This window comes from Panthera uncia (assembly GCF_023721935.1).
Source record: "Panthera uncia isolate 11264 chromosome C1 unlocalized genomic scaffold, Puncia_PCG_1.0 HiC_scaffold_4, whole genome shotgun sequence".
NCBI lineage: Eukaryota > Metazoa > Chordata > Mammalia > Carnivora > Felidae > Panthera > Panthera uncia.
Window position 1 is genome coordinate 42,566,812 of NW_026057585.1, and position 27,972 is coordinate 42,594,783.

General features: G+C 34.9%; 1 protein-coding gene across 1 annotated transcript in view; it reads right to left on the minus strand.

Moving 5' to 3' along the window:
* Positions 1–27,972, minus strand: part of MSH4 (mutS homolog 4) — a 96,841-nt gene that overhangs the window by 66,064 nt on the left and 2,805 nt on the right. Inside the window, exons 2-8 of the mRNA XM_049616994.1 lie at positions 27,318–27,500; positions 21,081–21,241; positions 19,396–19,506; positions 15,051–15,166; positions 14,012–14,185; positions 9,315–9,487; positions 2,943–3,010 (exon numbers count right to left, since the gene is read on the minus strand). Of these exons, the coding sequence (XP_049472951.1) occupies positions 2,943–3,010; positions 9,315–9,487; positions 14,012–14,185; positions 15,051–15,166; positions 19,396–19,506; positions 21,081–21,241; positions 27,318–27,500 (986 nt within the window). The remainder of the gene's footprint in view (positions 1–2,942; positions 3,011–9,314; positions 9,488–14,011; positions 14,186–15,050; positions 15,167–19,395; positions 19,507–21,080; positions 21,242–27,317; positions 27,501–27,972) is intronic.

A 27,972-nucleotide genomic window follows, 5' to 3' on the forward strand; every position in this document is an offset into this window, starting at 1 on the left:
CAATAAAGATATATAATTGATACAATAAGTAGATCCCCCAAAACAATAAAGATATAGATATAGACACTATCAATCAACCTGAATGGACATTCATGGAAAATTCAATTCCACAACAGCAAAATACACATTGTTTTCAAACATACATGGAACATTTACAAGAAAGATCATATTCTGGGCCATAAAAATGAGTCAATAAAGCTAAAAGGATTCATACTAGACAATATGTGTCCTTGATCACTATGAAATTAGAGATCTCTACAGAAAGATATCTAGAAAGTTTCCAAATACTGGAAACTAAATAACAAAAAAATAGCCCATATGTCAAAGAATAAATTAAAAAGGAAATCAGAAAGTAGTTTTAACATTTTTGATTGGAAAAGGAAACACAACATATCAAAAATTGTGAAATATAGCTAAAGCATTACTCAGAGGGAAATTTATAGCACTACAATGACTATATTAAAAAAAAAGTCTCAAATGAATGATCTCAGCTTCTCTCTTCACAACCTGAAAAAAGAGAAAACTAAGTACAGAGTAATCAGAAGAAGGAAAAAGGGAGAGGAAGAAGGAGAGGGAGAGGAAGAAGGAGAGGGAGAGGAAAACCAAAAAACAGACTTCAACTATAGAGAACAAACTGATGGTTACCAGAAGGAAGATGGGTAGTGAGTGGGTTGGGTTAAATGGGTAATGGATATAAAGGAGTGCGCTTGTTGTGATGAGCACAGGATGGTGTGTGTGCAAGTGTTAAATCACTAAATTTCACACCCAAAATTAATGTTACACTGTATGTTAACTGGAATTGAAAATTAAAAACTTGTAAGGGAAAAAATAACAAATAAATAAATATTCAATAAAAAAAAAAAGACTGATAAAAGCAGAAATCCATGAAATGGAGAACATGAAAAAGAAATCAATTAAATCAAACAATGGTTTCTTGAGAAGACCAATAAATTTGATAACCTCTAGTCAGAATGACTAACAAAAAAGAGAGAAGCACCTGGGTTGCTCAGTTGGTTAAGCAACCAACTCTTGATTTTGGCTCAAGTCATGATCTCACAGTTCATGAGATCCAGCTCCTTCTTGGGCTCTGCACTGACAGTGTGAAACCTATTCGGGATTCTCTCTTGCCCTCTCTCTGCTCCTCCCCTGCTTGCATGCATGTGCATACTTGGTTGCTCACTCTCTCTCTCAAAATAAATAAACTTTAAAAAACCAAGGAAAAAGAGAATATTCAATTACCAACATCAAGAATAAGTGAGGGGGAGCACCTGGGTGGTTCAGTTGGTTGAGCCTCATACTACTGATTTCGGCTCAGGTTGTGATCTCACAGTTCATGAAATCTGACCCCTCCTTGGCCTCTGCACCAACAGCAAGGAGCCTGCTTAGAATTCTCTCTCACCCTCTCTCTCTGCCCTCCCCTGCTCACCTGCACGCGTGCTCTCTCCCTCAAAATAAATAAACTTCAAAAAATAAAGAATAAGAGAGGTATATCATGCAAACTTTAGAAATATAAAAAGGACAGTAAGGAGGTTATTGAACAACATAATGAGGGTTATGAAGTAAGGAGGTTATGTACAAGGAGGTTATGTACAAGTAAGGAGGTTATGAACAACGTTAATGCCAATACATTCAACAAGTTGGGTGAAATGACAAATTCTTTGAAAGACACAATCTACCAAAGCTCATACAAGAAACAGGTAACCTGAATAGCACCATATCTATTTAAGAAGTTGACTTTACAGTCAAAAACCTTCCTAGAAAAAAAAAGTCCCTGTTCTAATGGCTTCATTTGTGACCTCTACCAAACATTTAAGGTAGAAATAATACCAGTTCTACACAAACTGTACCAGAAAGTTAAAGAGGAGGGAAAGCTTCCAAACTCCTGTTATGAATGTAACTAATTTGGTTCCAGACATCAGTTGTTTTAGGTTACTTCCCAGTTGTATATATTAAATTATAAGGTATTTCAACTACTTAAGGAAACTTCTTATTCTGTGCCTGGCCAACAGCCAAAACATTTCCATCCATCAGATAATGTTTTTATTATAAATGAACCTAAAGAGGTTATCTCTACAATATGGAAAGACTCCTGAAACATAGATTAATTAGATTTCAGTGGATTTGCAAATTAATCAATTTTAAATCAAACTCTACTGATGTACAAGATCCTTTTCTTTTTAAAGCATATGAGAAAAAATATGCATGTATTTCATTAAAGTAAATATTTTTCTGTTCACCTTAACAGAAGAATAAAAACCATATATGATTTTCCTTACAGGATGTGCCTATAAGCACTAAGTATTTAAATCTGTAAATATTCAAAGATGTTTCATCTTAAAGTTTAAGCATATTTGAAGGCTAATCAAACTTCACATAATGTTCACTTTTAAGAAGCACCTATCTCTTTGGATCTAATATAAATTTTATCTAGTTATTTATTAAATATTATAATCTAAGTTTTAAAAAAATTATATATAAAACTAATACTTAATGAAAATATGCCAATTCTCCAACTAAGAATCTTAATTTTACTATAACATATAATAGAAAATTAAGAAAAAATGTTTCCTTTAAAAAGGCATAAACATGCTCCAGATATTAATAATGAAGTACTTTTCCAAAACTTTTTTTTTTAAGTTGGTTTATTTATTTTGAGAGAAAGAAGGGGAGCAAGTGGGAGAGGGGCAGAGACAGAGGTAGAGAGAGAATTCCAAGCACACTCCATGTTCAGCACAGAGCTAGACACAGGGCTCAATCTTACGACAGAGAAAACACGCTACAAGATCACAACCTAAGCCAATATCAAACAGTCAGATACCCACTGAGCCACCCAGGTGCCCTCCAAAACATTTTGATACTTTTTTATTATTATATCACATTAAGACAAGTTATATCACATAAAATATAGTAACATAATATATAATATATACACAGATACATACCGTGTCTTGCTTTGGAATCTGGACTAAAACAGAAAGAAGCTGCTCTGTATCAAGAAATCTTGATATAACTGAAACAAGAAACATGTGCATTTAAACTTTGTGTTACACAGATTTTTGACTGTGCAGGGAGTCAGTGCCCCTAACCCCCATGTTATTCAAGGGCCAACTGTATATCTATGTCTGTCTATATCCATAACTATATCTATATCTATATGTGTCTTTCTATCTATCTATCTATCTATCTATCTATCACATGTTCTTTATCCAACATCCGTTGACACTTAGGTTGTTTCCATATCTTGGTATTATAAATAAAATTGTAATCAACAACAAAAAAAAATTAAAAAAAAACTTTGTGTTACAGTTCAAAATATAAAGTATTTATATAAAGTATTATCCTCAAATAATAAAACAGAACAGTTCTACCTACATACATTATGTGTTTTAATTGTCTTTACCTATCTTACATGTCAGGAATAAAACAATAAATTCTAATGACCTTTTCTTAATTTTATTATAATAAAATTTATATTTATTATAATAAAATTTATAATCCATCTTCAAATCTGACACTATTGATTACCCTTTCCTTCTAAAAACTACACTTCTCTGGAAAAACTACACTTCTCTGGCTTTTAGATGCTAATTATAAATTTCTTTTCACCTTTTTGATCTCTAACTTTTCTTCCTGATACTTAAGATTAGTTTGTTTAAAAACTCAGTTCAACCACTAACCATGTCACCTAAACAGAATTTACCTACCTTCTCTGAACTTTGGTTGTTCTTATTTTTAAAATGTGGATTGTAACATCTACCTCCTATGGTTGTTGTGAGGATTAAAGGAGATAATATGTGTAAAGTTCCTTGCACATACCCGAGCTCAAAACTGTTCTTTTGCTTTTTTCAACTCACTTTCCAGCTTAAAATATTCTATAAAAGTAACTGTATGATAACTGTAATCTATCCCTTTTAAATATCTCCAGTTTTTTTTAAACCTTGCCATTTAACATACAGACTTTTTAATGAACTCATTTCCTCATACTCAAAATACAGTGAACTATAGTAACTCTTTCTTAATAACTCATGATTATTGTCATCACTGAAACATATGACCTCAGAGCTTTTGTGTAGACTTATTATTGATACTTTCACAAAGTGGCTCCAACCTGTTACACTTAAAGAAAACAAAAAGACAAAAACTGTACATTGCTTTCTTCCTGTTCAAGTTGTCAGGTATCTTGTGATAGTTTTCAGTTGCCTACCTCTAGAACTCTGACCCTTTCTAATCTGCTGCTTCTAATTACTTATGTTAAAACTATGTTTAAGAAGTAAGAGTAAATAGACTGAGCATGCTACTGTTATTACTGTTCAATAAAACATAATACTATTATGACATTTTACATGTGATTCCACTAATCAGACTCTTAAACCCTCATATGGATTGGCCTTTTTCTTTTTTGGTCTTTTCTTCTTCCCTTCCCTACATCTACCATAACAACCAGGGTAATGTTTCTAAAATAAAGGTTTGGTCATATTACTCTCCTGGTTCAGAATCATCAGCTCCCTACTACTTGCAGGAAAAAAAAAAACACCAAATTTCTTAGCATTACATAAACGCCCTTCATAAGCTAGCCCCAATCCTCATTTCCTGCTATTCCTCAAGGCTTCAAATTGTAAGTAACCACCGGCCATGCCTTAAACACATCAAACTCTTTCATATCAACTGCAAATATAACTGCAGAAGCTTATGGTAACTCTATCTTCCCCCAGTTCCTAGAAAAGCAAGTGTACCCTAGAAAGTAATGACCGCTCAAGATCACAGCCAATAGCAGATATTTCTCCCCGCCACTACATCCACAAAAACATTTTTGTTGCCCTATGTGCATCAGCATACCTCGCACGGGTATGTTTCCTTTGTCTTAATTACCATTTCTAGGCCTCTCTTGTCAAAATCCTACCCATTCCTTTAACATAGAACTGAAGTATTATCTTTGGATCCTGGATTCTGTCTTTATCCCAGCTCACTCTTCTGTATTCCCATAAAATAATACTCAATTATTATTGCATTGATTGCATTGTATCAATTATTTATTTAGAATTCTCCTCCTCTAACAGGAATATAAGATCCTTGAGGACAGAAACTTATAGCTTAATCCTCCATGTTTTTATCCCTAATACCTATAAAATGCCTAAATAAAGTAAGTACTAGGTCATTGTTGTTTTAATGAGATTCAGATTCTCCTATTTTAATAAAGTATAAAAAATACCCTCCCGGGCACTTGGGTGGTTCAGTCAGTTAAGTGTCTGACTTCGGCTCAGGTCACGATCTCCTGGTTGGTGAGTTTGAGCTCCACTTTGGGCTGTGTGCTGACAATTCAGAGCCTGAAGCCTGCTCTGGATTGTGTGTCTCCCTCTCTCTGCCCCTCCCCCCATTCACACTCTGTCTCTCTCTCTCTCTCTCTCTCAAAAATAAACAAAAACAAACAAACAAAACTATCTTCCCACCTTGCTCTGTCTCTGTTCTTGCTCCCATACTTTACTGTATGTTAAGATAAATTATAAACTGTCAAGATATAGAAAGCATAGAAGTGTTTTACACATGTAGATGCAAATTTTAAAACTTTCAGGTATAAGAAATTATAAAGCTTAGGGCCCCTACGTGGTTCAGTCAGTTAAGCATCCGACTCTTGATTTTGGCTCAGGTCATGATCTCAGTTTGTGAGTTCAAGCGTTGCATCAGGCTCTGTGCTGACAGTGCAGAGTCTGCTTGGGATTCTCTCTCCCCCTCTCTCTCTCTGCCCCTTCCTGCTTGAGCTCTTTCTCTCTCAAAATAAATAAATAAACATTTAAAAAGTTTTTTAGAAATAGTAAAAAAAATTAAAGTTTAAAATATATCAAAATTAAAGTTTCAAACAAAGAAAATTCAAGTTTTTCATTAATATCCTATAAAACACAATCTTGGAAACAACAGAATACAATTTTCAACAAGTTCAACAATAAATCAATAGTTTAACAAATATTAACACCTGTTATATCCTAGCCTCTCATGGGAATCCTCCAATAAAACATGCACTTACAATCCAGTAAGGTAAGTGACAAAATAAGATACCACATAACGAGATGTAGAAAAAATGCCTAGCACAGACTTGAGGAGTCAGAGAGGCTTCTAGCATAAGTGACATCTAAACTGGAATGGTAAAAGATGAACTGTAGTTAGCTAAGGATTGCCTGGGGAGGAGAGGTCGCAAGCTATGGAGAAGGAAAATTCTAGGCAAAGAGTACAGAGTACCAAGCTTGAACCATGAGAGAGGATCTGTTCAAGTAACTAAAAAAGGTCAATTATACTAAAAGGCAGAATGCAAAATGAGGAGTAGCAAGAGATGCTGTGGGAGATGACAGGGGAAAAGTCATATAGAAGAGTCTGGACTTTATACCAAAAGTAATGAGAAGAGATTGAATAATTTTATGTAAGTGGGTTATGTGGTACCCCCAAAGATGTCCATATCCTAATTGTTGGAATGCGCAAATATGTTACCTAGTAAACAAAACTTTGAAGATGGAATTAAGTTAAGCATCTTGAAATAGATTATTCTGGATTTTTATTGGTCCTTAAGTAATCACAAGAATCCTTATAAGACAGAGGCAGTAGGATCAGTTAGAAAAAGAAGATACAAGGACAGAAGCAGAGGTCAGAAAGTAGAAAAGATACTATACCTATGGCTTTTAAGATGGAGAAAGTCCAATGAACCAAGGAATAGTATACAGCCTCCAGAAACTGGAAAAGGTAAGGAAACAGATTGGCCCATAGAACCTCCAGAAGGAATGTGAACTGCTAATTGATTTTAGCCCAACAGAACTGATTTCTGACTTCCAGAACTCTAAGAAAATAAATTCATGTTATTATACGCCACTAAATTTGTGGTAATTTGTTATACCAACAATAAAAATCAAAACAGAGTAATATGCTAAGAATTATATTTTCAAAATCTCATTCAGGCTGCAGTATAGAGAAGAGACTATAAAAAGAAATACTGGAGGAGAGAGCTCAAACACAAGGCTGTTACAATAAATCAAAAAATATATAAATGGTAGCCCAGGCTGGAGCTGCAGCACTGGGAATAGAAGCCAAGGCATTCAAAAGATATATAGGAAGGAGACTTTGCAGAATTTGATGATTGATTTCAGGGAAGAGAAGAGTTAAGAATGACTTCCTGGTATCTGTCGTGGTAGAGAGGCTGGATGTATAACTCTTCACTGAAATAAGGAAGAATGATTTAGAAAGGAGGATGGCACAGTTTGGACACAATGAATTTGAAATGATTGAGAAAGATCTAATAAGTGTTCAGTAGACAATAAGATATATGGGGCTAAAAGTCTGTAGCGATGTCTGGGCATGAAATGTACATTTGGAAGTCATGACTGTCATGTGAATGATAATTATAAAACCAATTATAAAACCTTGATTTTGGCTCAGATCATGATCCCAGAATTATGGGATTGAGCCCTGTGTCAGGCTCCACGAGCCCTGTGTCAGGCTCCACGTTTAGCATGGAGCTTGGGGTTCTCTCTCTCTCTCTCTCTCCCTCTTCCTTCCCCTCTGCTCACCTTATCTTTCTCTTCTTCTAATTTATAGGCTAACTTGTTGAAAGACAAATTTTCCACACTCGCTATCTTCTCTTAACTACATTTCAATCTGCTGCAGTCTTGTTTCTGGAGATTCCTCTAGTCAAGGTTACTGTAGTAGATATTCCTGGTTCTTTGTCAAGATCCTCTTGGGTCTCTTTTATCTTTCTTTCTGTGTACCCCTTGTCTTGCTCTGCGTGGCTTTTGCTTCTGCTGGCCCACACCTGGAGTCTTTTTGGAGTCCTGCCCCTAGACTGTTACAGCACTTTGCTCTCAAGCAGAGGGCCAAAAGCGCCCTGCACTCCTTAAGTCACTAAATGAAGTGGGAGTGTGAAAGCCCCACTCTGAAAACCCTAAATGCAACTTAATGTCCAGAAGTATCAGTTGAAGTTACCTTATTTAGGATGTTGCCTGAAATTATACTTTTGCTTGGCTTTTCTCCCCTTCCCTGTCTTTTTCTCCTTTCCTGTTTTCTCTTACAAGCACATTCTTATTAATAAATCATATTCACATCAATCCTCATATCAGGATCTCCTTCTGAAGAACCCAGCCTAAGAGAGTCATCCACAGGTTCACCATTGTTAAGTTTAATGGACACATATTAGTTCTATTTGAACTCCAATTAAGATGATACTACTAAATATCTCTCCTTATTGAATTACTGCCTTTCTTTATAGTAATTTTCTTCATACTTCTTTGTATTTTCCTTCTTTTTTTAGCTCTGAAACTTATTTCTTTAAAAATTTACACATGGGGTACTTGGCTGACTCAGTTGGTAGAACATGTAATTCTTGATCTTGGGGTTGTAGCATTTTCCCAATGCCTTCTAGATTTTCATGTATCACTTGAGTTTAGACTACCAGAACACCAGGTGGCATGGCTAGGATGGTGGGTGTATGAAAGACCGATCAAGCTGCTAGGAACCAGGAATTGGACTGGGAGCAGTACATATATATTCTCCTTTCGCCCACACATTTTTTTTTTTTTTTTTTTTTAGAGAGAGAGAGAGAGAGCACAAGGAGGGCAGTGGGGGGTGGAGGTAGAAAGAGGGAGAGGGGGATCAAGAGAGAGACAGAGAGAGAGAGAGACAGAGAGAGAATCCCAAGCAGGTTCTGTGCTGTCCTGACATGGGGCTTGATCCCACAAACCTGGGTTCATGACCTGAGCTAAAACCAACAGTTGGATGTTCAACTGACTGAGCCACCCAGATGCCCCCACCCATAGATTTAAGAAGAGAACTGTAGGGGGCGCCTGGGTGGCGCAGTCGGTTAAGCGTCCGACTTCAGCCAGGTCACGATCTCACGGTCCGTGAGTTCGAGCCCCGTGTCAGGCTCTGGGCTGATGGCTCAGAGCCTGGAGCCTGTTTCCGATTCTGTGTCTCCCTCTCTCTCTGTCCCTCCCCCGTTCATGCTCTGTCTCTCTCTGTCCCAAAAATAAAATAAACGTTGAAAAAAAAAAAATTAAAAGAAGAGAACTGTACTTCCCTATGAGTGAACAAATAGCCAGGTGCAAAAAGCAATTCTCTTACCTTATGTTATCGGGCTTGAATTGTGTCCCCCAAAAAGATATTTTGAAGTCCTAAACCCTGGTATCTGAATGTGACCTTATTTGGAAATTGGATCTTTATAGATATAATCAAGTTAAGATAAGGTTATTAGGGTGAACCTTAATCCAATATGACTAGTATTCTCATAAGAAGACAATGTATTTATTAATTTGTATTCATAAAATTAGATTATATTAATTTACCTGACTGAAGTCCAAAGAAGAGTTCTTCATCTTGAAGTAGCTCTTGAACACAATCTAATCTCATGTTAATGGTTTCAATATCAACTAAAGGTTCTAATATATTAGAACGAAGTCTTCTACTTCCTCCAGGAGTCTTAGTGTAATTTAGAACACCAAAGAGTGTGTGATTATTCCTTTGAAAACACAAATTAGGAAAATTTCATTAATTATACAGGAAAAATCCAAATAAAAGTTACCATTTAACTTTCTAAATAATCCTGTCATCTAAAGTAGTGATTCTCAAACTTTCAGGTGCATACAAATCACATGGGGAATTCTAATTCAGTAAGTCTGAGATGAGGCCTGAGAATATATATTTTGAATAAGCTTCCAAGTACACTATCAATGAACCATGCTTTCATTAACAAAGGATAGACATATCTTCTTGCATTTAATGAATTTTCTCATAGGTCAGCTATAATATTCAGACTAATATAAAATGTTCTAGCCCATGACATTCCATCAATAATAGAAAGATATCAGTAATTTCACACTGAAAAAAAATGTATATTTAATATAATCACTTTGTTCTAACTTAAGAAGAAAACTACAAGTAAAAGAGAAGAAAAGAATTTCAGGTACAGAAAAGCGTTAAGCAAACCAACAACCAAAACAGGATTGTATAGAGAATGACCAGGAAGGTTACTTTAGTTAAGTTCGTTGAGAAAGACCTATATGTGTATTTGATAGTTGAATTCAAAAGGTATCCTTGCAAAGATGATGATGGGATGGGGATGATGCTGACAACAGGTAACATATACTGAACACTAAGCATGTGCCAGGCATTGTTCCAAGCACTTTGCATATATCAACTTATTTAATTCTAATAACCACTACGAGGTAGATGTTATATTTACATTTTACAAGATAAGGAACGAAGCACAAAGAAATTAAGTAACTTGTCCAAGGTTTCCAAATAAGTAAATAACAAGAAAAGAGTTATCAGTTAAAAAGGGCCATCAGAACACTAATTTAAGCCCAGCAATCCTTTCTGGCTCCAGAACCAAAAAGAAGATCAGGATTGGTGGGAATCTGCAAGTAAAAGTAAGAATGGAGGGAGATAAAGAAGTTGATAGAGGTCAGGACATATAAGTCCTTGTATGCCATGGTAAAGACTGGTAAAGACATCGTAAAAATGTAATGGGAGCCACTGGAAGATTTTTAGCAGGACAGTTCCAAGATCTGACTCCTAAAGGATCACAGTCTGTCCACTAGATCAAGAATAGACTAAGTGTAGGAGGGTAAAAAGAAGGCAGAGAAACAAGTTAGGGGCTATTACAATAGTCCAGGCTAAAATGATAGAGGTATGGGTTAGGGTTGTAGCCTTGGAAGTGGTTAAGATGTGATCCAGAATTGGTATGTATTCTAAAGGCTGACTCAAGGGGATTTAGTAGTGGATTGAATCTGGGTTGAATATGAGTTGAAAAGGGAGAGAAAACTAGAATGACTCTTAGTCTTAGTAGATTTTTGGTATATCTGTATTTTTTTTAAGTAAACTTTACCCCCCAACATGGGGGCGAACTCACAACCCTGAGATCAAGAGTTGTATGCTATACCAACCAGCCAGGCGCCCCTGGTATATCAATTTAAACAAATTTTTAGAGAACTACTCAAACCAAGTCCTGGTGGAATAGGATTGGGGGTTTCAGCACAGGCACTTTTTTTTTTTTTCAACTTTTTGAGAACTGGCCTTCTGCAGGAAAAAAGGAAGTGAGCAGCACACCCAAACCTGCCATTTGCTATAGAAATTGAAGGGTGAAACTGAACAGGTTACCAGCCTATAAAAGCATTAGAGCTATTCAGATAGCTCAGGAGGTAGAATATCTATCTTTTAACCTGATATTCTTTGGCTCAAGTCTGTGAAAAAAACCTCAATTTCTCCTTTTCAACTATAATGTGACCTCCCAGAGGTCAAATATCCTGTCACTTAATATACAGCAGGAACTCAAGCAATGTTTGACAATGATAATGATAAATAATGATGAACTATGAAATGTGACAAAGTATAAAACATTTTGTAATAATTACCAGCGTTATTGACTATTTACTGTTATTGTAACAGAAAGTAACAGAGAAATTTTTCTAGATATTATTTTAATCCTTTTTTAAGTAGCAAGAGGAAAAATATTACTTATTCACTAAGCTGAAAAGAAATAATAACTAAATTAACTATATATTCTTTAAGGCTGTAAATTTAGACCATCAATAATCAATGGAACTGCAAAGGTACTGAGACCACCATACTGATAATTAAAAGTAGTATATACAGTACCACTCTTACTAAAAGTTGTATCAACAGTTCCTGGATAGATCTAAACTACTCTTAAGAATTAGAATATAGGGGCGCCTGGGTGGCTCAGTTGGTTGAGCGTCCGACTTCGGCTCAGGTCATGATCTCGTGGTCGGTGGGTTCGAGCCCCGCGTCGGGCTCTGTGCTGACAGCTCAGAGCCTGGAGCCTGTTTCGGATTCTGTGTTTCCCTCTTTCTCTGACCCTCCCCTGTTCATGCTCTCTCTCTCTCTGTCTCAAAAATAAATAAAATGTTAAAAAAATTTAAAAAAAAAGAATTAGAATATAAATAATTAACAAAATTAGCCTATGTTTCTAAGTTTACAACAGCAAATAATGTCTGACAATTTCACATAACGGAAAGTGAAGCCAAGATAAGAATATACAAAATGACAGAGATATTTAAACAACTATGGCTCTAAACTGGCACTGAGCACCTTAAGGTTTTACCTGTCTAAAGTGCTCTTTATTCCCATCAATACTCTTAATATTAAAATTCATAATCATTTTAAGTTTATCCCTTTCATTGATGACTGATGTTATATTTAATTACCAGAAGCTTAGATTTAACTACTTCAAGCTTACTTACTCCCAGCCTGTACTTTACCAACTCGTAATACTGTTTCCTTGTACATAGCATATTATTCCATTGAAAATCATGCTTTCAAGACTTTGTTTTTCACTGTCATACCATCTTTTCTATTTCTTCATCTGGGTAACTCCCATTTATATTTCAAAACTTACCTTGTGTATTATCTCCTCTAGAAAGCCTTTCCTAATTACTTTCCTTTAACCCTTAACCCAAGCCCAATTAACTCTCTCTCTCTGCTATGAGAAAGGCATCATTTTTATGCAAACTTTTATCACCATACTTAGTATGTGCTAATAATGCCGTCTATGTGTCTCCTCTAGATTGTAATTCCTCAAGGAGAAAAACCATGGCTCATTAATTATTTGTACCAAATTGAACCCATGTTAATACATCCCCACTACACCATCACATGTTGATTATGTTATTTTCTATTAACATTTTAATTCTATTTTAAGTACCCCACTATGAAATCTATAAACACTGTGTCTGTCTGCACACCTCTCTCTCTCTGTCTCTCATGCTCACCATCAGTATTCCTGGTACTCTAAATAAAGTTAATAATAAACCAATAAAACCAGCAATCTAGTCATATACCATAGACCCAGTTGATCAACTATTTTTATCTTCTCAAATAATTACACAGACCCTTAAATTTCCTGTACTTGATGCTTCTAAAGCTCATTATTCCAACTTTGTGGTATTCTGGATACAGTATCTTCTTTTCATTGTGGTAAAACACACAACATAAATTTTATATTTTAATCATTTTAAGCACACAATTCAGTGTCATTGAATATACCCACAGTATTGTACAACCACTTCCACTCCCCATTTCCAGAACTTTTTCATCATCCCAAGCAGAAACTGAATCCACCAAATAGTAACTACCCATTCTCAACTGTCCCCAGTCCCTGATAATTTTTCCCTTTCTGTCTCTGTTGATTTGCCTAGTCTAGGTACCTAAGTGGAATTATAAAATATTTTTCCTTTTGTGTTTGGCTTATTTCACTTAGTACAATGTGTTCACAATCCATATATCTTGTGGCATGTATCAGAATTTGACCCATTTTTAAGGCTGAATGATATTCCATTATACATTATCTATATATCTTATTCCATTTATCTAGTCAGTCACTCATTGTTAGACATTTGGTTCATTTCCACCTTTTGGCTACTGTGAATAATGCTGCTATGAACATTTGTATGCAAGTATCTGAGTCTCTGCTTTCAATTTTTTTGCTATATACTTAGAAGTGGAATGCTGGATCATACAGTAGTTCTATATTTAACTTTTTGAGGAACAACCATACTATTTCCCAAAGTGACTGTACCATTTGATATTCGCATCATAAATGTACCAGGGTTCTAATTTGTCCACATCCTGGCAAACATTTTTTTCCATTTACTTGATAATGACCTCTTAATGGCTGGGAAGTAGCAATTGCAGTTTTGATTTGCATTTCTCTCGTGACTAGTGATACTTATTATCTTCTCATGTGCTTATTGGCCATTTGTATATCTTCTTTGGAGAAATGTCCATTCAAGTCCTTTGCCTAGTTTTGAAATGGATTGTTTTTTTGTTGTTTCATACAAATATCTTTCTAAAATCTGACTTAGTGAAACATCTGAGCAGTTCAGCAACAATGGTACAATGATTAAAAATATGTTTATTCAATATTTCTACAATTTTTCAAAATGTAAAGTAACTATTCATAGAAAAATAGGACATAATAAAATACACTGATATATTTTTTAAGAAAAAAATTGGATGATCTTACCTACAGTCTTGATTATTAATTAGTAATTCAAGGTTTTGGGCTGATGATGAATCTATCATGGCTGTCTGTTCACTACCCTGGAAACAAATCTTCAGCGATTTTGGTGCATAAACTGAATTTTGAATAAATTCAACATATTTTAATAAAGCTGCAACAGCTGCAAGACAGTAATACCTGAAAGGTGACCAAAGATACATCACTATACAATAAATAAAAATTTACAATAAATAAATCTTCACAATAAATAAAAATTATTGCTATAAAACATTTATTTCACCTCAATATTAGGAAAATTATAAATAATTGCATAGCATTGCTTAAATTCAAAGGGAAAAAACACACCAAGTGTTACTTTTGAAAACTAGCTAAACAACCTCTAAAACATAAGAGTTGATAAAAATAGACAATTTTCTGAAGTCTGACACCTAAGGACTCCAATAAATCATGTGTTAGAAGACAATATTCAATTGTGTGTCAATTTCTGATGTACCATTCTAAGAATTTAAATAATGCTGAAAATGTCTGACAGCTTTAAAGGTAGAATTAGGAAGTTCTAATATATAGAAAACTGTGATGATCTTGGTGAGGGGAGCCACTGTGATTAACTGAGTGAACAACTAGTCTAACCTGGCTCAAAGAAAGTATCTATTTAATATGTTCTAAAAAATATCCTTCCTAAAAATATCATTCCCTGTCTTAGCTGAGTCTCTGAGGAGTACAAAGTTATAGGAACACAGCTCTATGTCTCACATTTCTAGGTTACGGTAGCTACTTGAGCATTTCACTCCAAAGTAAAGTGAGCAGCAACCATAATGGCCACAGATTATGACTTATTTGGAGAAATTCAATACAAATTAAGTTACCAAGATATGCCTTGTGTATAAATTTTAGTTAAGTATTTTACTATTTTAGTAATTACTGAGTATGTATTATAAGCCAGACTTTTCTAAGGATACAGCAGAGAACAAAAAAGGTAAAAGACCTTGCTCTCATGGAACCCAAACTAGAGATTTATTACTTTTCTTGAGTCATAACTTACTTGGACTGAACCTCCATTAGGACAGTACTAAATTCTGCTATGCATAGCTGTTCAATGTACTCTAGTCCTTTTGTTTCATTGAAGTATTTCCTTTGGATAGTAGTAAAATTAACGTTCTGAAAAGAAGTTTTAATTTCAAAATAAAGTTTAAGTTTCATGCATTTGCCCAAAACTGCTTTCCTAAATACATGTAGGCACACGGATAAATACCATATAAAGTTTATTTTTTATTATTTATTATCTTCCAGAGTTAAATAGGACATTTTCTTATTTACGAAAAAAAGTGACTGTTTTGCTAAGTGAATTATAGTAATCTATAGCTCTTATTAGACCATACTCATATGACATATAACTGAAGATGATGGGTACAATAAAAAATAAACATGAGAATCTCTGCCTTCTACTAATTTTATTCTACAGCAGCATCACCACCCAGGTTTTACTTTCAGTCTTACATACTCTAACATAATTAGAGAGAGTAGATCCTTTTAATATATTAGTTGCTGAGACTGAAAACACCAATTCCAGCCACCAAATCTAGGAGATGCTACCTACATGGGATGAATTTATTTAGAATAAAGAAAAGGAGAGAAAAGAACTTTTTAAAAAGAGTAGGAAAAAAAGCATGGAGTTGTAGAGTAAAAGGTTTACCTACTCTGAATAAAGATAATAAGTAAGAAAGGTAACATAATAACAATGGACTATGAAAGAGCTAGAAGACAGGGAAAAAAATGAGGAGGTAGGGAATTTGTTATGCACCAAGATTGTTTTAAGTTATTTCAGCTAGTCTTCACAATACTCTTTGACATAAGTCTTGTATTAACTATAATTGTCTTAAAAATAAATTCTAAAAAGTAGCTTTTCTAACACCATACATTTGATATATGCCAGAGATGAAACTAGATTTCTCTGCCTACAAAGTCCTTCCACTTCATATTGCTTCTCATTTAATGAAATAATTTTTATGGTAAGTATGATAATGATGATGATGATATTGAAAAATATACTGAAAAAGTTAATACTTTTACCCCAAATACTTCTGTGGTTCTCTCTCTCTCACCTCTTTAGGACTTTTCCCAAAAGTAAACTTATCAATGAGGTCATTTCTCTAGTTACCTTACATAAAATACCAATTCTCTAAAAGGTAGATTATTGCCCCTATTTTATTGATGAAAAAAAAAAGTAACTTAACTTGCACATGGTCACTCAACTTGCACATGGTCACTCAGAGTCAAGATCTGAAACAAGCACAGTCTGACTCCTCTATTTGTAAGCACTCTGCCATACTATCCTATATCTCAAGTGTGGTAAATGTATGTTGTTTTTGCCTTTGAAGGGCTCATCTATCTTACATTCCATGTGGTTTTGGTAGGACTGTCAATTACAGTGCTCTGTGCCCCACAGAAAGCAAATGACCAGAAATTAATCAATCACAGTGCTTCTACCCTGAGAAATAGTGATTAGTCTAACATGTGGGAATGCGAATAAAGTAGGACCTATTGGGGTCCTTCCCTGGAATTTATATATGGACACCGGAAGAAAGAATATATTTTTTTCTCTGAGTTGGCTAAGCTGAGATGACATCAATCTGGAGCCATCATAATCATCTCAAAACTCACAGAGGTAATCTGTCTACAATTAAAAAAAAAATGGTTGGGAATGCAAGCTGGTACAGCCACTCTGGGAAATAGTATGGAGGTTCCTCAAAAAAACAAAAATAAAACTACCCTACGAGCCAGCAATTGCACTATTAGGCATTTATCCACGGGATACAGGTGTGCTGTTTCGAAGGGACACATGCACCCACCCCCATGTTTATAGCAGCACTATCAACAATAGCCAAAGTATGGAAAGAGCCCAAATGTCCATCGATGGATGAATGGATAAAGAAGATGTGGTATATATATATATACAATGGAGTATTACTCAGCAATCAAAAAGAATGAAATCTTGCCATTTGCAACTACGTGGATGGAACTGGAGGGTATTATGCTAAGTGAAATTAGAGAAAGACAAAAATCATATGACTTCACTCATATGAGGACTTTAAGAGACAAAACAGATGAACATAAGGGAAGGGAAACAAAAATAATATAAAAACAGGGAGGGGGACAAAACAGAAGAGACTCATAAATATGGAGAACAATCTGAGGGTTACGGGAGGGGTTGTGGGAGGGGGGATAGGCTAAATGAGTAAGGGGCAGTAAGGAATCTAATCCTGAAATCATTGTTGCACTAAATGCTAACTAATTTGGATGTAAACTTTAAAAAATAAAAAATAAAATTAAAAAAAAATATTTCTGAATTACATATTTTAATTATAATATGATAGGACCAGTTAATTGGCAAAACTTTGAATTGTACTAGTATATATATTTTTTGCAACATAATAAAAGCTTATAGGAAAAGGCTTAAATAAGCTATGGAGATAGCCTGTGTTCTCTGTTTTAGCAAAATTCTTCAAAATGTTCTGAACAATGTTGACAATGTGAAGCTAATTATATGATAGTAACTGTGATTTCTGTTTTGCAAGTGGGGATAACTAAATGTCAAAAATGTAATGCCTGTGTTGCCCAAGTGACTGCAGGCTGACAGTCCAAATCATCCCAAAGCTGGTTGCTTTATACCTTTATACCACGTATATTCTTAAAAACATGTCATCCCAAGGTAATTTTAGCACAAATTTCCTTCAACAGGATTAAAGTATGATTTAGTGTTCTTAAAAAAAAAATCGTGGTAAGGATGGGAGTATGGGATAAGATCTATCCAATCATTCATTTGGGTTCTCAGTTACATAAATCAATAAATTCCCACCCACCCCCTTTTTTTTTTACTTAAGCTAGTATAAGTTGAATTTCTGTTACTTAACAACCCAAAAACCTGGAATGCTTAAGCAGAGCAAAATAACAAAAGTTAGAAAAGTATATATAAATAGAGGTGATGAAAAGAAGTTTGAAGTAATGAATAAAAGAGATAACAGGTAAAGAGATCTGTATAATAGAAAGAACAGATTTATAATAGGGGCCATTTCTCGCAATAAGTCAAAGACAGCTGAGCTACACAGGATCTCTAAGAGCATGACAAGAAAACTTAAATGACTGCAGATGCTGAATATATTAACAACTACACTGGAATCTAAATCACAGCTTGATGCCAAATGTGTTAAAGATAAGGCTATAGACATAACAAAGTACAGTATAGTCTGAAAATAATTTGCACTCCTGAGGTGTTATTCCAACTGCAATGCTACCTACTTGATTAGGGAACTACAACCCCCATTCCACAAAACATTTGCTAGAGGAAAGAGATAAACTGCATGTCGGAGACGTTCTGGCTTAGAGGGAGAACATTCGCTGGATAAAGTTTCCGAGCACTTATCTGTCACAGTCCCACAGATGGAGGCTTAGAGCAGTAGGCTAACTGTGAGGAGTACATGCTACCAGGGGAAGCTGAAACAATTCTGTAATACAGATCAAATTCTCTAAAAGGAAAAGTACTTGCTGATAGTGCTATTCCCTAGAATAAGAACCTCAATTTCAACTAGTCTGGCAGCACAATAACTAGTTTCCACAAAGCTCTACCTAAGGAAATTCAGTTTTGTTTTGTTTTGTTTTTCCTCTAAGGATCTACTTTCTATATACTCTGAAAACTTCATTATCTGAAATATTTTCCCTTTTGTTTAAAGTAGATCAAGGGGCGCCCGGGTGGTTCAGTCAGTTGAGTGTCCAAGTTGGGCTCAAGTCATGATCTCGCGGTTCAGGGGTGTGAGTCCCATGTGGGGCCCTGTGCTCAGAGCCTAGAGCCTGCTTCAAATTCTGTGTCTCCCTCTCTCTCTCTCTCTGACCCTCCCTCACTTAGGCTCTGCCTCTGTCTCTCAAAAATAAATAAACATTAAAAAAAATTTTTAAGTAGATCAAGGGTGCCAAATCAAGTAAGTGGATGTCCTGTCATTTTTTTATTTTATGCATTAATAGTCCCTTAGCTTAGGACTTGTAGTTAGTATTTTAGGGTAAATATAAAGTTACTCAAATTATTGTTCGCCAGAATGCCATTATAGAATGGATTTTAAATAAAGACCTTGGGGTGCCTGGGTGGCTCAGTCAGTTAAGCATCCGACTTCGGTTCAGGTCATGATCTCACGGCTTGTGGGTTCGAGCCCCACATTGGGCTCTGTGCTGACAGCTCAGAGCCCAGAGCCTCCTTCAGATTCTGTCTCCCTCTCTCTGCCCCTCCCCTGCTCATGATCTATCTCTCTCGGTCTCAAAAATAAATAAACATTATAAATAAATAAATAAATAAATAAATAAGACCTTGAGTGTTACTATTGAGAATAAAAATCATTTACCTTGAAATTTTCTGTGATCAGAGTAAACAACTTAGTTGAATTCCCCACAACACAAGCAGTATTTGACATTATTATTTCCAAAGGCGATAGAATTTTGAGTTTAGTGATCACCTAAAATCATTTGAATAAATAATTTCTTAAATGTAAGCTTGGTATTCTCTAAAACCAAACAAGTGACATACTTTTTCTTAGAGATAAGTACTTAAAATAATACATAGTTACACAAAATTACAGCTGTTCTAATTATATATTTCAGTTAAAAAACATATATCTAATAATGATATATTAAGCATTTCTATATAACTACAAATATAAAATATCATAAACATAGGCTATATTTTAAGTCACAATAATTTGTAACAGCTCTAAACTAAAAAATTAATTTGAACTTATCAAATATATATTCCTAAAATAAGATGTTTTAAAATAAATTTTTCTACTCGCTATTTTATCTATCTCCATAAAAAACATACATTCAATAGTGTAACTATGGTGATTTAATCAATATAATCACACTGGTACAGCTTAGAAGTTAAGCAGTATAGAAACACCGAAGAGAAATACCTGTGTTACAACTTATTCTTTTCATAATATAGTTGCATTTCTTAGAACCATTCTAGACACAGAAATTCTTAATCTGCCAAACATCCCTATTTTTAAAAAAGCTTTTTTTCCTATTTTTTAAAACTGCATAAAAATGTGAAATACCCAGCGATAGTTAGCATGCAGTACTAGAATCATTTAGGCTGTCAGGTATATTAAAAAATTAATTACTGGTAGGAAAAGGAAACCTATGTATTGAAAAACCATAAAGAGGGGCGCCTGGGTGGCGCAGTCGGTTAAGCATCCGACTTCAGCCAGGTCACGATCTCGCGGTCCGTGAGTTCGAGCCCCGCGTCAGGCTCTGGGCTGATGGCTCGGAGCCTGGAGCCTGTTTCCGATTCTGTGTCTCCCTCTCTCTCTGCCCCTCCCCCGTTCATGCTCTGTCTCTCTCTGTCCCAAAAATAAATAAAAAACGTTGAAAAAAAAAATTTTAAAAAGAAAAACCATAAAGAGGAATTAGGAAAAGGAAAAAAGAGGAATAAAATGCTGAAAATAACATTGTGTGTGTGTATATATATATATATATGTGTATATATATATATATTTCAATAATAGTAATTGGGTCAAATAACTTTTTAGAATATAGAGATTAGAAGCAGATGACTTCCACCTGGAAGGGACAGAAATTCCCATGACAATAGGCCAGTGGCCCAAATTAATGATAAGTGATAGGAAGTGAAGGCAAGAAGAGGTTAAATTATGACTGACCTCAAAGACCCATTTCCCGGAACTCTGGAAAATAAAATTCAAATACTGTCCAGTGGAAACAACCCTTTGGAGATGGCATTACTAATATACAGTCTTGGGAATGAGACCAGGAATTATTAATTTGAAGATGTTAATTTTAGAAACTAACAGTAATTTGAAATGTTCAAGTAACAGCAAAGCACATTATTTTTAGGACAAAATACATTCTAAAAATTAAAATCAGGTGTAAAACAATTTTAACTCAGAGTAACCTACATTGGCACATTGTAAATTACCTTTATTCCATGAAAAAGTAAACTAATTGGGAAAGCAGTGACTTGAAAATGTGCGTGCTGCTGAGTAAGTCAACCACTTTCTAAGAGTTTAATACCTACCTTCGCATATGTTGTGTTGTCTGCAAACTGAGACAATATAATTTGTGGGCTTTTTAAATCAATACTTGCCATTCCTATTTCACCTCTGGCAAGTCCTCTCCCTTCTACAACAGCTACAATAACTGATGGGGAGTGTATTGATACTGCAGATGAGGATGTAGCTGTTAAAAATTTTGTAAAAAGAAAATGTATAAGCATTAATAGTAGTACTTTCTCATTCTTTCCTCGGAAGATTCCAAGCACCAAGTTTAGGACACAGTTATTAATATCCAAGGAAATAACCTTTTGTTCCTCATCAAAAACAACTTTTCACATCCAGACCAAATAAAAATGTTAACTCTCAAAAGTATTTTGCCAAAACTTCAAAATAAGAAATAAGTTATATATTGTCTTATGTTGCATTTATTGGAATGAAGTTATGAAGGAACACTGAATTTGGGATCAGAAAACCTAGACTATTTATCCTACTCTGTCGTCTAAAAGCTATATGAATTTGAGCAAATTATTTCATAATAAATAATCAAAAATTACAAGGCATAATGTAATAACTGCCCTGCCCAACTCAAGAGCTAGCTGAAAGAATCAAATGGGATTATATATATATGAATGCATTTTATAAAAATAAAATATTATACAACTATAAACTCCAATTATATGTATTGTGTATTAAATGTGTAATGTTGGATACTTTATTAATGTGTCAAGACTACTCTAAATTCTTTATTTGGATTAATTAATCTAATTGTCACAATTCTATCAAATAGATATCATTATTTACTACATTTACATATAAAGAAACTGATGCATGGATGGAACTAGTAGTGTCAGAATTTGCACACAGGCAGCCCGGCTCCAAATCTGATGCTCCTAACCTTTACATATATTACAGATTTTGAAATCTATGCCTTCCAAACAATGAATATTTAGGTAAGTTGTTTAACCATAATAAAGCTACCATTTCTTCATCTGCAAACCAGAAATACCAAACCTTTTTCACAAAGTTGTTATAAGAATTAAATGCAATAACATAGAAGGGACTTTTTGGAAAGCATATGAAATTACTTAAATATGGGACATTATCCATGGATGAAAAAAATGTGTAAAATTTTATTGTCAAAAAACAAATTTACCTTTGATTTCCTTGTCAATCTTTCAATAGACCCTTTTCCCCCTCTTATCCCTTCCTGACCTAGATTCTTTTCTACCCTTCTATTACAATGTCTACAAAATTATCCATTTATGTTATCAGAGTCAGTGGTTAACTTAAGAGTTGATTAAAAAATTTATTGTGTCTAGATCTTGAACTGAAAGCCAGCTTATACATTATGATCAAGTTTATATTAGATCTATGAAATCATTTTAAGTTCTGCAATAAAATATGACCTTCCTATTTTTAATTGGAAAATAAATACTAACTTCCAGTGAAAATTCAGTACACTCAGAAGATACCTCCCTTAAACTTCTAAAAGAATGCTTACACTGTCATGCTGATATAATTAGCATCCTAGTCCCTAAAGCTCTTATTATTTCCTTAAAATGGATCCTTAGAAGTCAATCACTGGAACAAAGGAAAACCACCATTTGTTAAGGATCTCCTATATATTGTCAGATTTCTTTCAGAATTGTACCGACTTTTTTTTAAGTTTATTTAAGTAATCTCTACACTTAATGTGGGGCTCAAACCCACAACCCTGAAATCAAGAGCAACATGCTTTACCAACCAAGTCAGCCAGGTGCCCCTATACTGATTTTTTTCCCCCAATTCCATCAGTAGTATATGAGATAAACCAATTTTACTGTATATTTACCATTCTTAACTTCTGAAATGGATTAGTAGTAGTAGTAGTAATATTGGGTAATTTAATGGACTGATACTAAATTTGTATTTTTGAAAATTACTATCAAAATTGAACATAACTTAATATATCCATTTGTTTTCTATTTTTTAAAGAAATTCTCTCTCTTTTTTCTTAATTCTGAAGTTTCTTAACTCCTTTTTTAAAATTAAAAAAAAATTTGGGGGCGCCTGGGTGGCTCAGTCGGTTAAGCGTCCGACTTCGGCTCAGGTCACGATCTCGCGGTCCGTGAGTTCGAGCCCCGCGTCGGGCTCTGGGCTGATGGCTCAGAGCCTGGAGCCTGCTTCCGATTCTGTGTCTCCCTTTCTCTCTCTGCCCCTCCCCTGTTCATGCTCTGTCTCTCTCTGTCTCAAAAATAATAAAATAAACATTAAAAAAATAAATAAAATTAAATTAAAACAAATTTTTTTTTAATGTTTACTCATTTTTGAGAGAGAAAGAACACTAGCAGGGGAGGGGTAAGAGTTAGGGAGACACAGAATCTGAAGCAGGTTCCAGGCTCTGAGCTGTCAGCACAGAGCCGGACATGGGGCTCAAACCCACAAACTGTGAGATCATGACCTGAGCCAAAGTCGGAGGCTTAACCGAGCCACCCACGTACCCATCTATATTTTATTTTGAGATATTTGTCCTTATAGAGTTTTTACTAAATTTTAATGTTTTTCATTTATGAGAATTTTATAAATCAATTACAATGATTTATACTTGCTACCAATCTTGATTTGGTATCTCAAAGATTTCTGCTTTTGTATAATCTTTTCCTTAATAATTTCTCCATTGCTTTTTTGCTATGAAACTCCTCTTTCACTGAGACAGTTGATATGCATTATTATTTTATTCTAATTTTTTTTTAGCTGTTTGTTCATTTTGATCTTTCATATGAGCAGAACTTTGAGGAGTACATTTGGTTGTCTACCATGTCTGGAATGAGGTACCAGAAGTATACATTTAGACTCATTCATAAGCAGTTGGTAATGATCTAGCTGGGCAGTCAGGGACCTGGAAGAAACAAGATTGGAAGATAATGTCAAGGAAATCTGGGGGAAATGTATGCAGATGGGCCTCTTTAAATGGGCATAAACTCTGAAAATATTTGTGTTTCATGTGAATGCCCACTAAAGGGCATCTACTAGATGCCCTAGATAATTAAGACTCTCAATTATCAGGTAGACAATGATAAACTCTATGGACTTCAATTAGCCTCTTTTCCCAGCCACCCCAGTGCTTCTTTAATAGACTTCTGAACAAAGCAGCCATGGTGTCAAAGATATGCATGGGCTCAACATCATGAACTTCCTCTTAACAAGGCTGACCTGGTCAACCACACTGTCAGTACCTAACCTGCCAACAGAAGAGATAAACATTAAATGCCCTATATAGCACCACTCCCCAGTGGGACAGTAAACCAGCTTTTCCTGGCCAATCTGTATCCTCTGCTATTCAATAGGTTCAATATCACCTTCTCCAAGGAGATCTATACTTCAGACTTGGAAATGGCTCCTGGAAAGGGCCTGCTTCCAAGTATGACCTCTTGGGCCTCCTCTCAGCCCTAGGGCACCTAACAGAGTTTTCTTATAACCTATAGTGATTCTTTTATTATAATTTAATAATTCTTTATATTAAATCTCCCTTGTTTAAATCACCATATGGTTCTATCTTCAGATTGGATCCAGATTGCTATAGTCTCTGCCTTCATAGTGCTATAGAGAAAAAAGATAATTAAAATACCCATACTATTAGTAAAATGCAAAGTTAAATGGCAGCACATAGCAGGGAGCCTCAAGCTAATCTTACAGGATTGCAGAAAGCTTTCTGAAAGGAATAACATTTAAGCTTAGACTTGAGGAATAAATAAGAGTTGACTATATGAAGAAGAGAAGAAAGAGTTTCTAAGCATAGGAAATACCATGTAAAAGGCCTAAGGGTAAAAGTTTGGAAGTAAAAAATAAATAAATAAATATATATACACATATACACACACACATATATATATATACATATATATACATATGTATACACATATATGTATATACACATATGTATATACATATATATACATATACACACATATATACATATATACACATATATACATATATGTGTGTATATATATACACACGCACACCCTATAAATACTAACCAAAAGGAACTGCCAAATTAATAGCAGACAAAATAAAACTTTTAAGGCAAAAACTGTATCTATAGATGAAGAGAATCTTTTTTTTTTTTTTTTCAACGTTTTTTATTTATTTTTGGGACAGAGAGAGACAGAGCATGAACGGGGAGGGGCAGAGAGAGAGGGAGACACAGAATCGGAAACAGGCTCCAGGCTCCGAGCCATCAGCCCAGAGCCTGACGCGGGGCTCGAACTCACAGACCGCGAGATCGTGACCTGGCTGAAGTCGGACGCTTAACCGACTGCGCCACCCAGGCGCCCCTGAAGAGAATCTTTTAATACTAAGATAGAACAATGCTAAATTTTCATGCTCCTATTAAAATAGCTTCTGAGTGCCTGGGTGGCCCAGATGGTTAAGTGTCTGACTTTTTTTTTTTTTAAGTTTATTTATTTATTTTGAGAGAAAGAGAGCACGTGCGGGGGAGGGGAAGGGGCAGCGTGAGAGGGAGAAAGAGAGAATCCCAAGCGGGCTCTGCACCATCAGCACTGAGCCAGCCCAATTCAGGAACTTGAGTCAAAGTGGGACGGACACTTAACTGACTGAGGCACCCAGGCACCCCTTGGTTGGTTAAGTGACTGACTCTTGATCTCAGCTCAGGTCATGATCTTATGGTTGGAGCCCCATGTCTGGTTTTGCCCTAATGCTTAGGATTCTCTCTCTCTCTCTTTCTCTCTCTCTCTCTCTCTCTCTCTCTCTCTGCTCTTCCTCTGCTTGTATGCCTGTGTGCATGCACTCTCTCTCTCAAAAGAAATTGTAAAAAATAATGAAATAGCTTCAAAATAGGCAAAACAAAATATTAACAGAACTACTAGAGAAAATAGACAAGTCCACAATCATAATGGGAGATTTTAATATACCCCTACAAAAGTCTTTAGTAATACAGACTTAACACAATTAAAGAAATAACCTAATAGGGGCACTTAGCTGTCTCAGTCAGTAGAGCATGAAACTCTTAACCTCAGGGTCATGAGTTCAAGCCCCACGCTGGGCATAGAGCTTAAAAAAAAAAAAAGATGACCTAATAGACATATAAACTATACATATTTACAACTGTAAAAGACATTTACAAGTGGAGACAAAATGTTTACTAATGTATAAAATTAAGAACTTCTGTTCATCAAAGAACATCATAAAAAAAGGAGGAAAGAAGAGAAGTCACAAACCTAGGGAAGATATACCCAATAAATGTACTCATCAAAAAGAATATGTACTCTGAATATATATTTAGAATATATAAGGAATTTCTACAAATCTAGAAAATAAAAGTAAAGAAAAATGGGAAAAACACACAAACAGTCATTTTACAAAAAATGAAAGCTAGATGGTCAAAAAGCAACAAAATGTAACCAGCCTCGGGTGCCTGGGTGGCTCATTCAGTTAAGTGTTCAACTCTTGACTTCAGCTCAGATCACCATCTAGAGGTTTGTGAGTTCAAGCCCACATAGGGCACTAGCCCACTTGGGATTCTCTCTTTCTCTCTCTGCCCGTTCAGCATGCATGTTCTCTCTTCTCTCTCAAAATAAATAAATAAACTTAAAAAAAAAAAAGGGAATCAGCCTCATTGATAACCAGGAAGATGCCAACTCAAACTACAATTAGGTTGTATCTTACAACTGCTGGACTGGTAAATATTAAGTCTGACAATACAAAATGTTGGAGAGGATGTAAATTTACAAGAACTCTTATACACTGCCAGTAATAGTGTACCCTGGTAGAAGTACTTAGAAAAACAATTCGTCATTATCTTGTAAATGTATACATTCACAAACACTATATCCAAGCAATTTCACTGAATGTACCTTAGAGAATGCTTACACATGAAGAAATTAGTTCATCCATTTTCCCCTCAAGAAAATCTAGTAGATTTATATAAAAACTAAAATTTAAGTATAAAAAAACCCACAGGGTGTACTAGCAGGATCAATTTCTGAATTTAAATAAACATCATGTATAAGAGAGAGTTTTCTCCTTCATTTACTTTTTGTCAGAATAGTTAAAATAATGCAGACCTGGATATATTAACAAATAATATCAGAAACTAAGTAGCATTAACTTAACCTCAAATTATGGATAGATGTAAACTGATGTGTTTTTTTCAGTCATCCATATCAATTACAAATAACTTCAAATGAATTTAACTACCCTAACTTATAAATCTTAAAAGTTTCAAAAGGTCTTCTAGGTCAACATTCCACTCATTTTACCTGAATATCCCATTTGTGGTGTCCAACTTTTATAACCTGATCTCTGGGGATTTCCAGCAGACAATGGAGTTTTTAGTATTTGAGGATAATTACTATCTCGTGCAGAAGATGAGCTTGTACCAAAAGTAAAATTTGATGCAAATATGTTTTCTGCATTAGATCTTTTGTTTCCAAAATATGAACCTAAATTTGAAAAATGAAATATCAATTCTTAAAGATTCAGAATTATATACAATGATGTTTTAATCGCTGTAATTTGTATCATGTTCACTTTCTATAAAACTTCATCAGATAACAACTTTAAAAAAATAGCCAATTGTGACAAACTTAATGGCATTAATGATAAATAATCTGGTACTAAAATATAAGGCAAGTGCTTGCTAATGTGCTTCTACAAGCTGAGACTACTCTTGATAAAATCATAAACTACCTTCTACTCTTCAAATACACCAGATGTTTATGTTTACTTTGTATAGCAATTATGAGACTTCTTTTCTTGTACTGATTTGACTTCATTGAAACTCTCTCTTGCCATGCAAATAGTACAAGAGTTTTAACAACTTTTTAAATGTCTGTTTGTTTATTTATTTATTTATTTTTGGGGGGGTGGAGAGGGAGAGGGAGAGGGAGAGGGAGAGGGAGAGGGAGAGGGAGA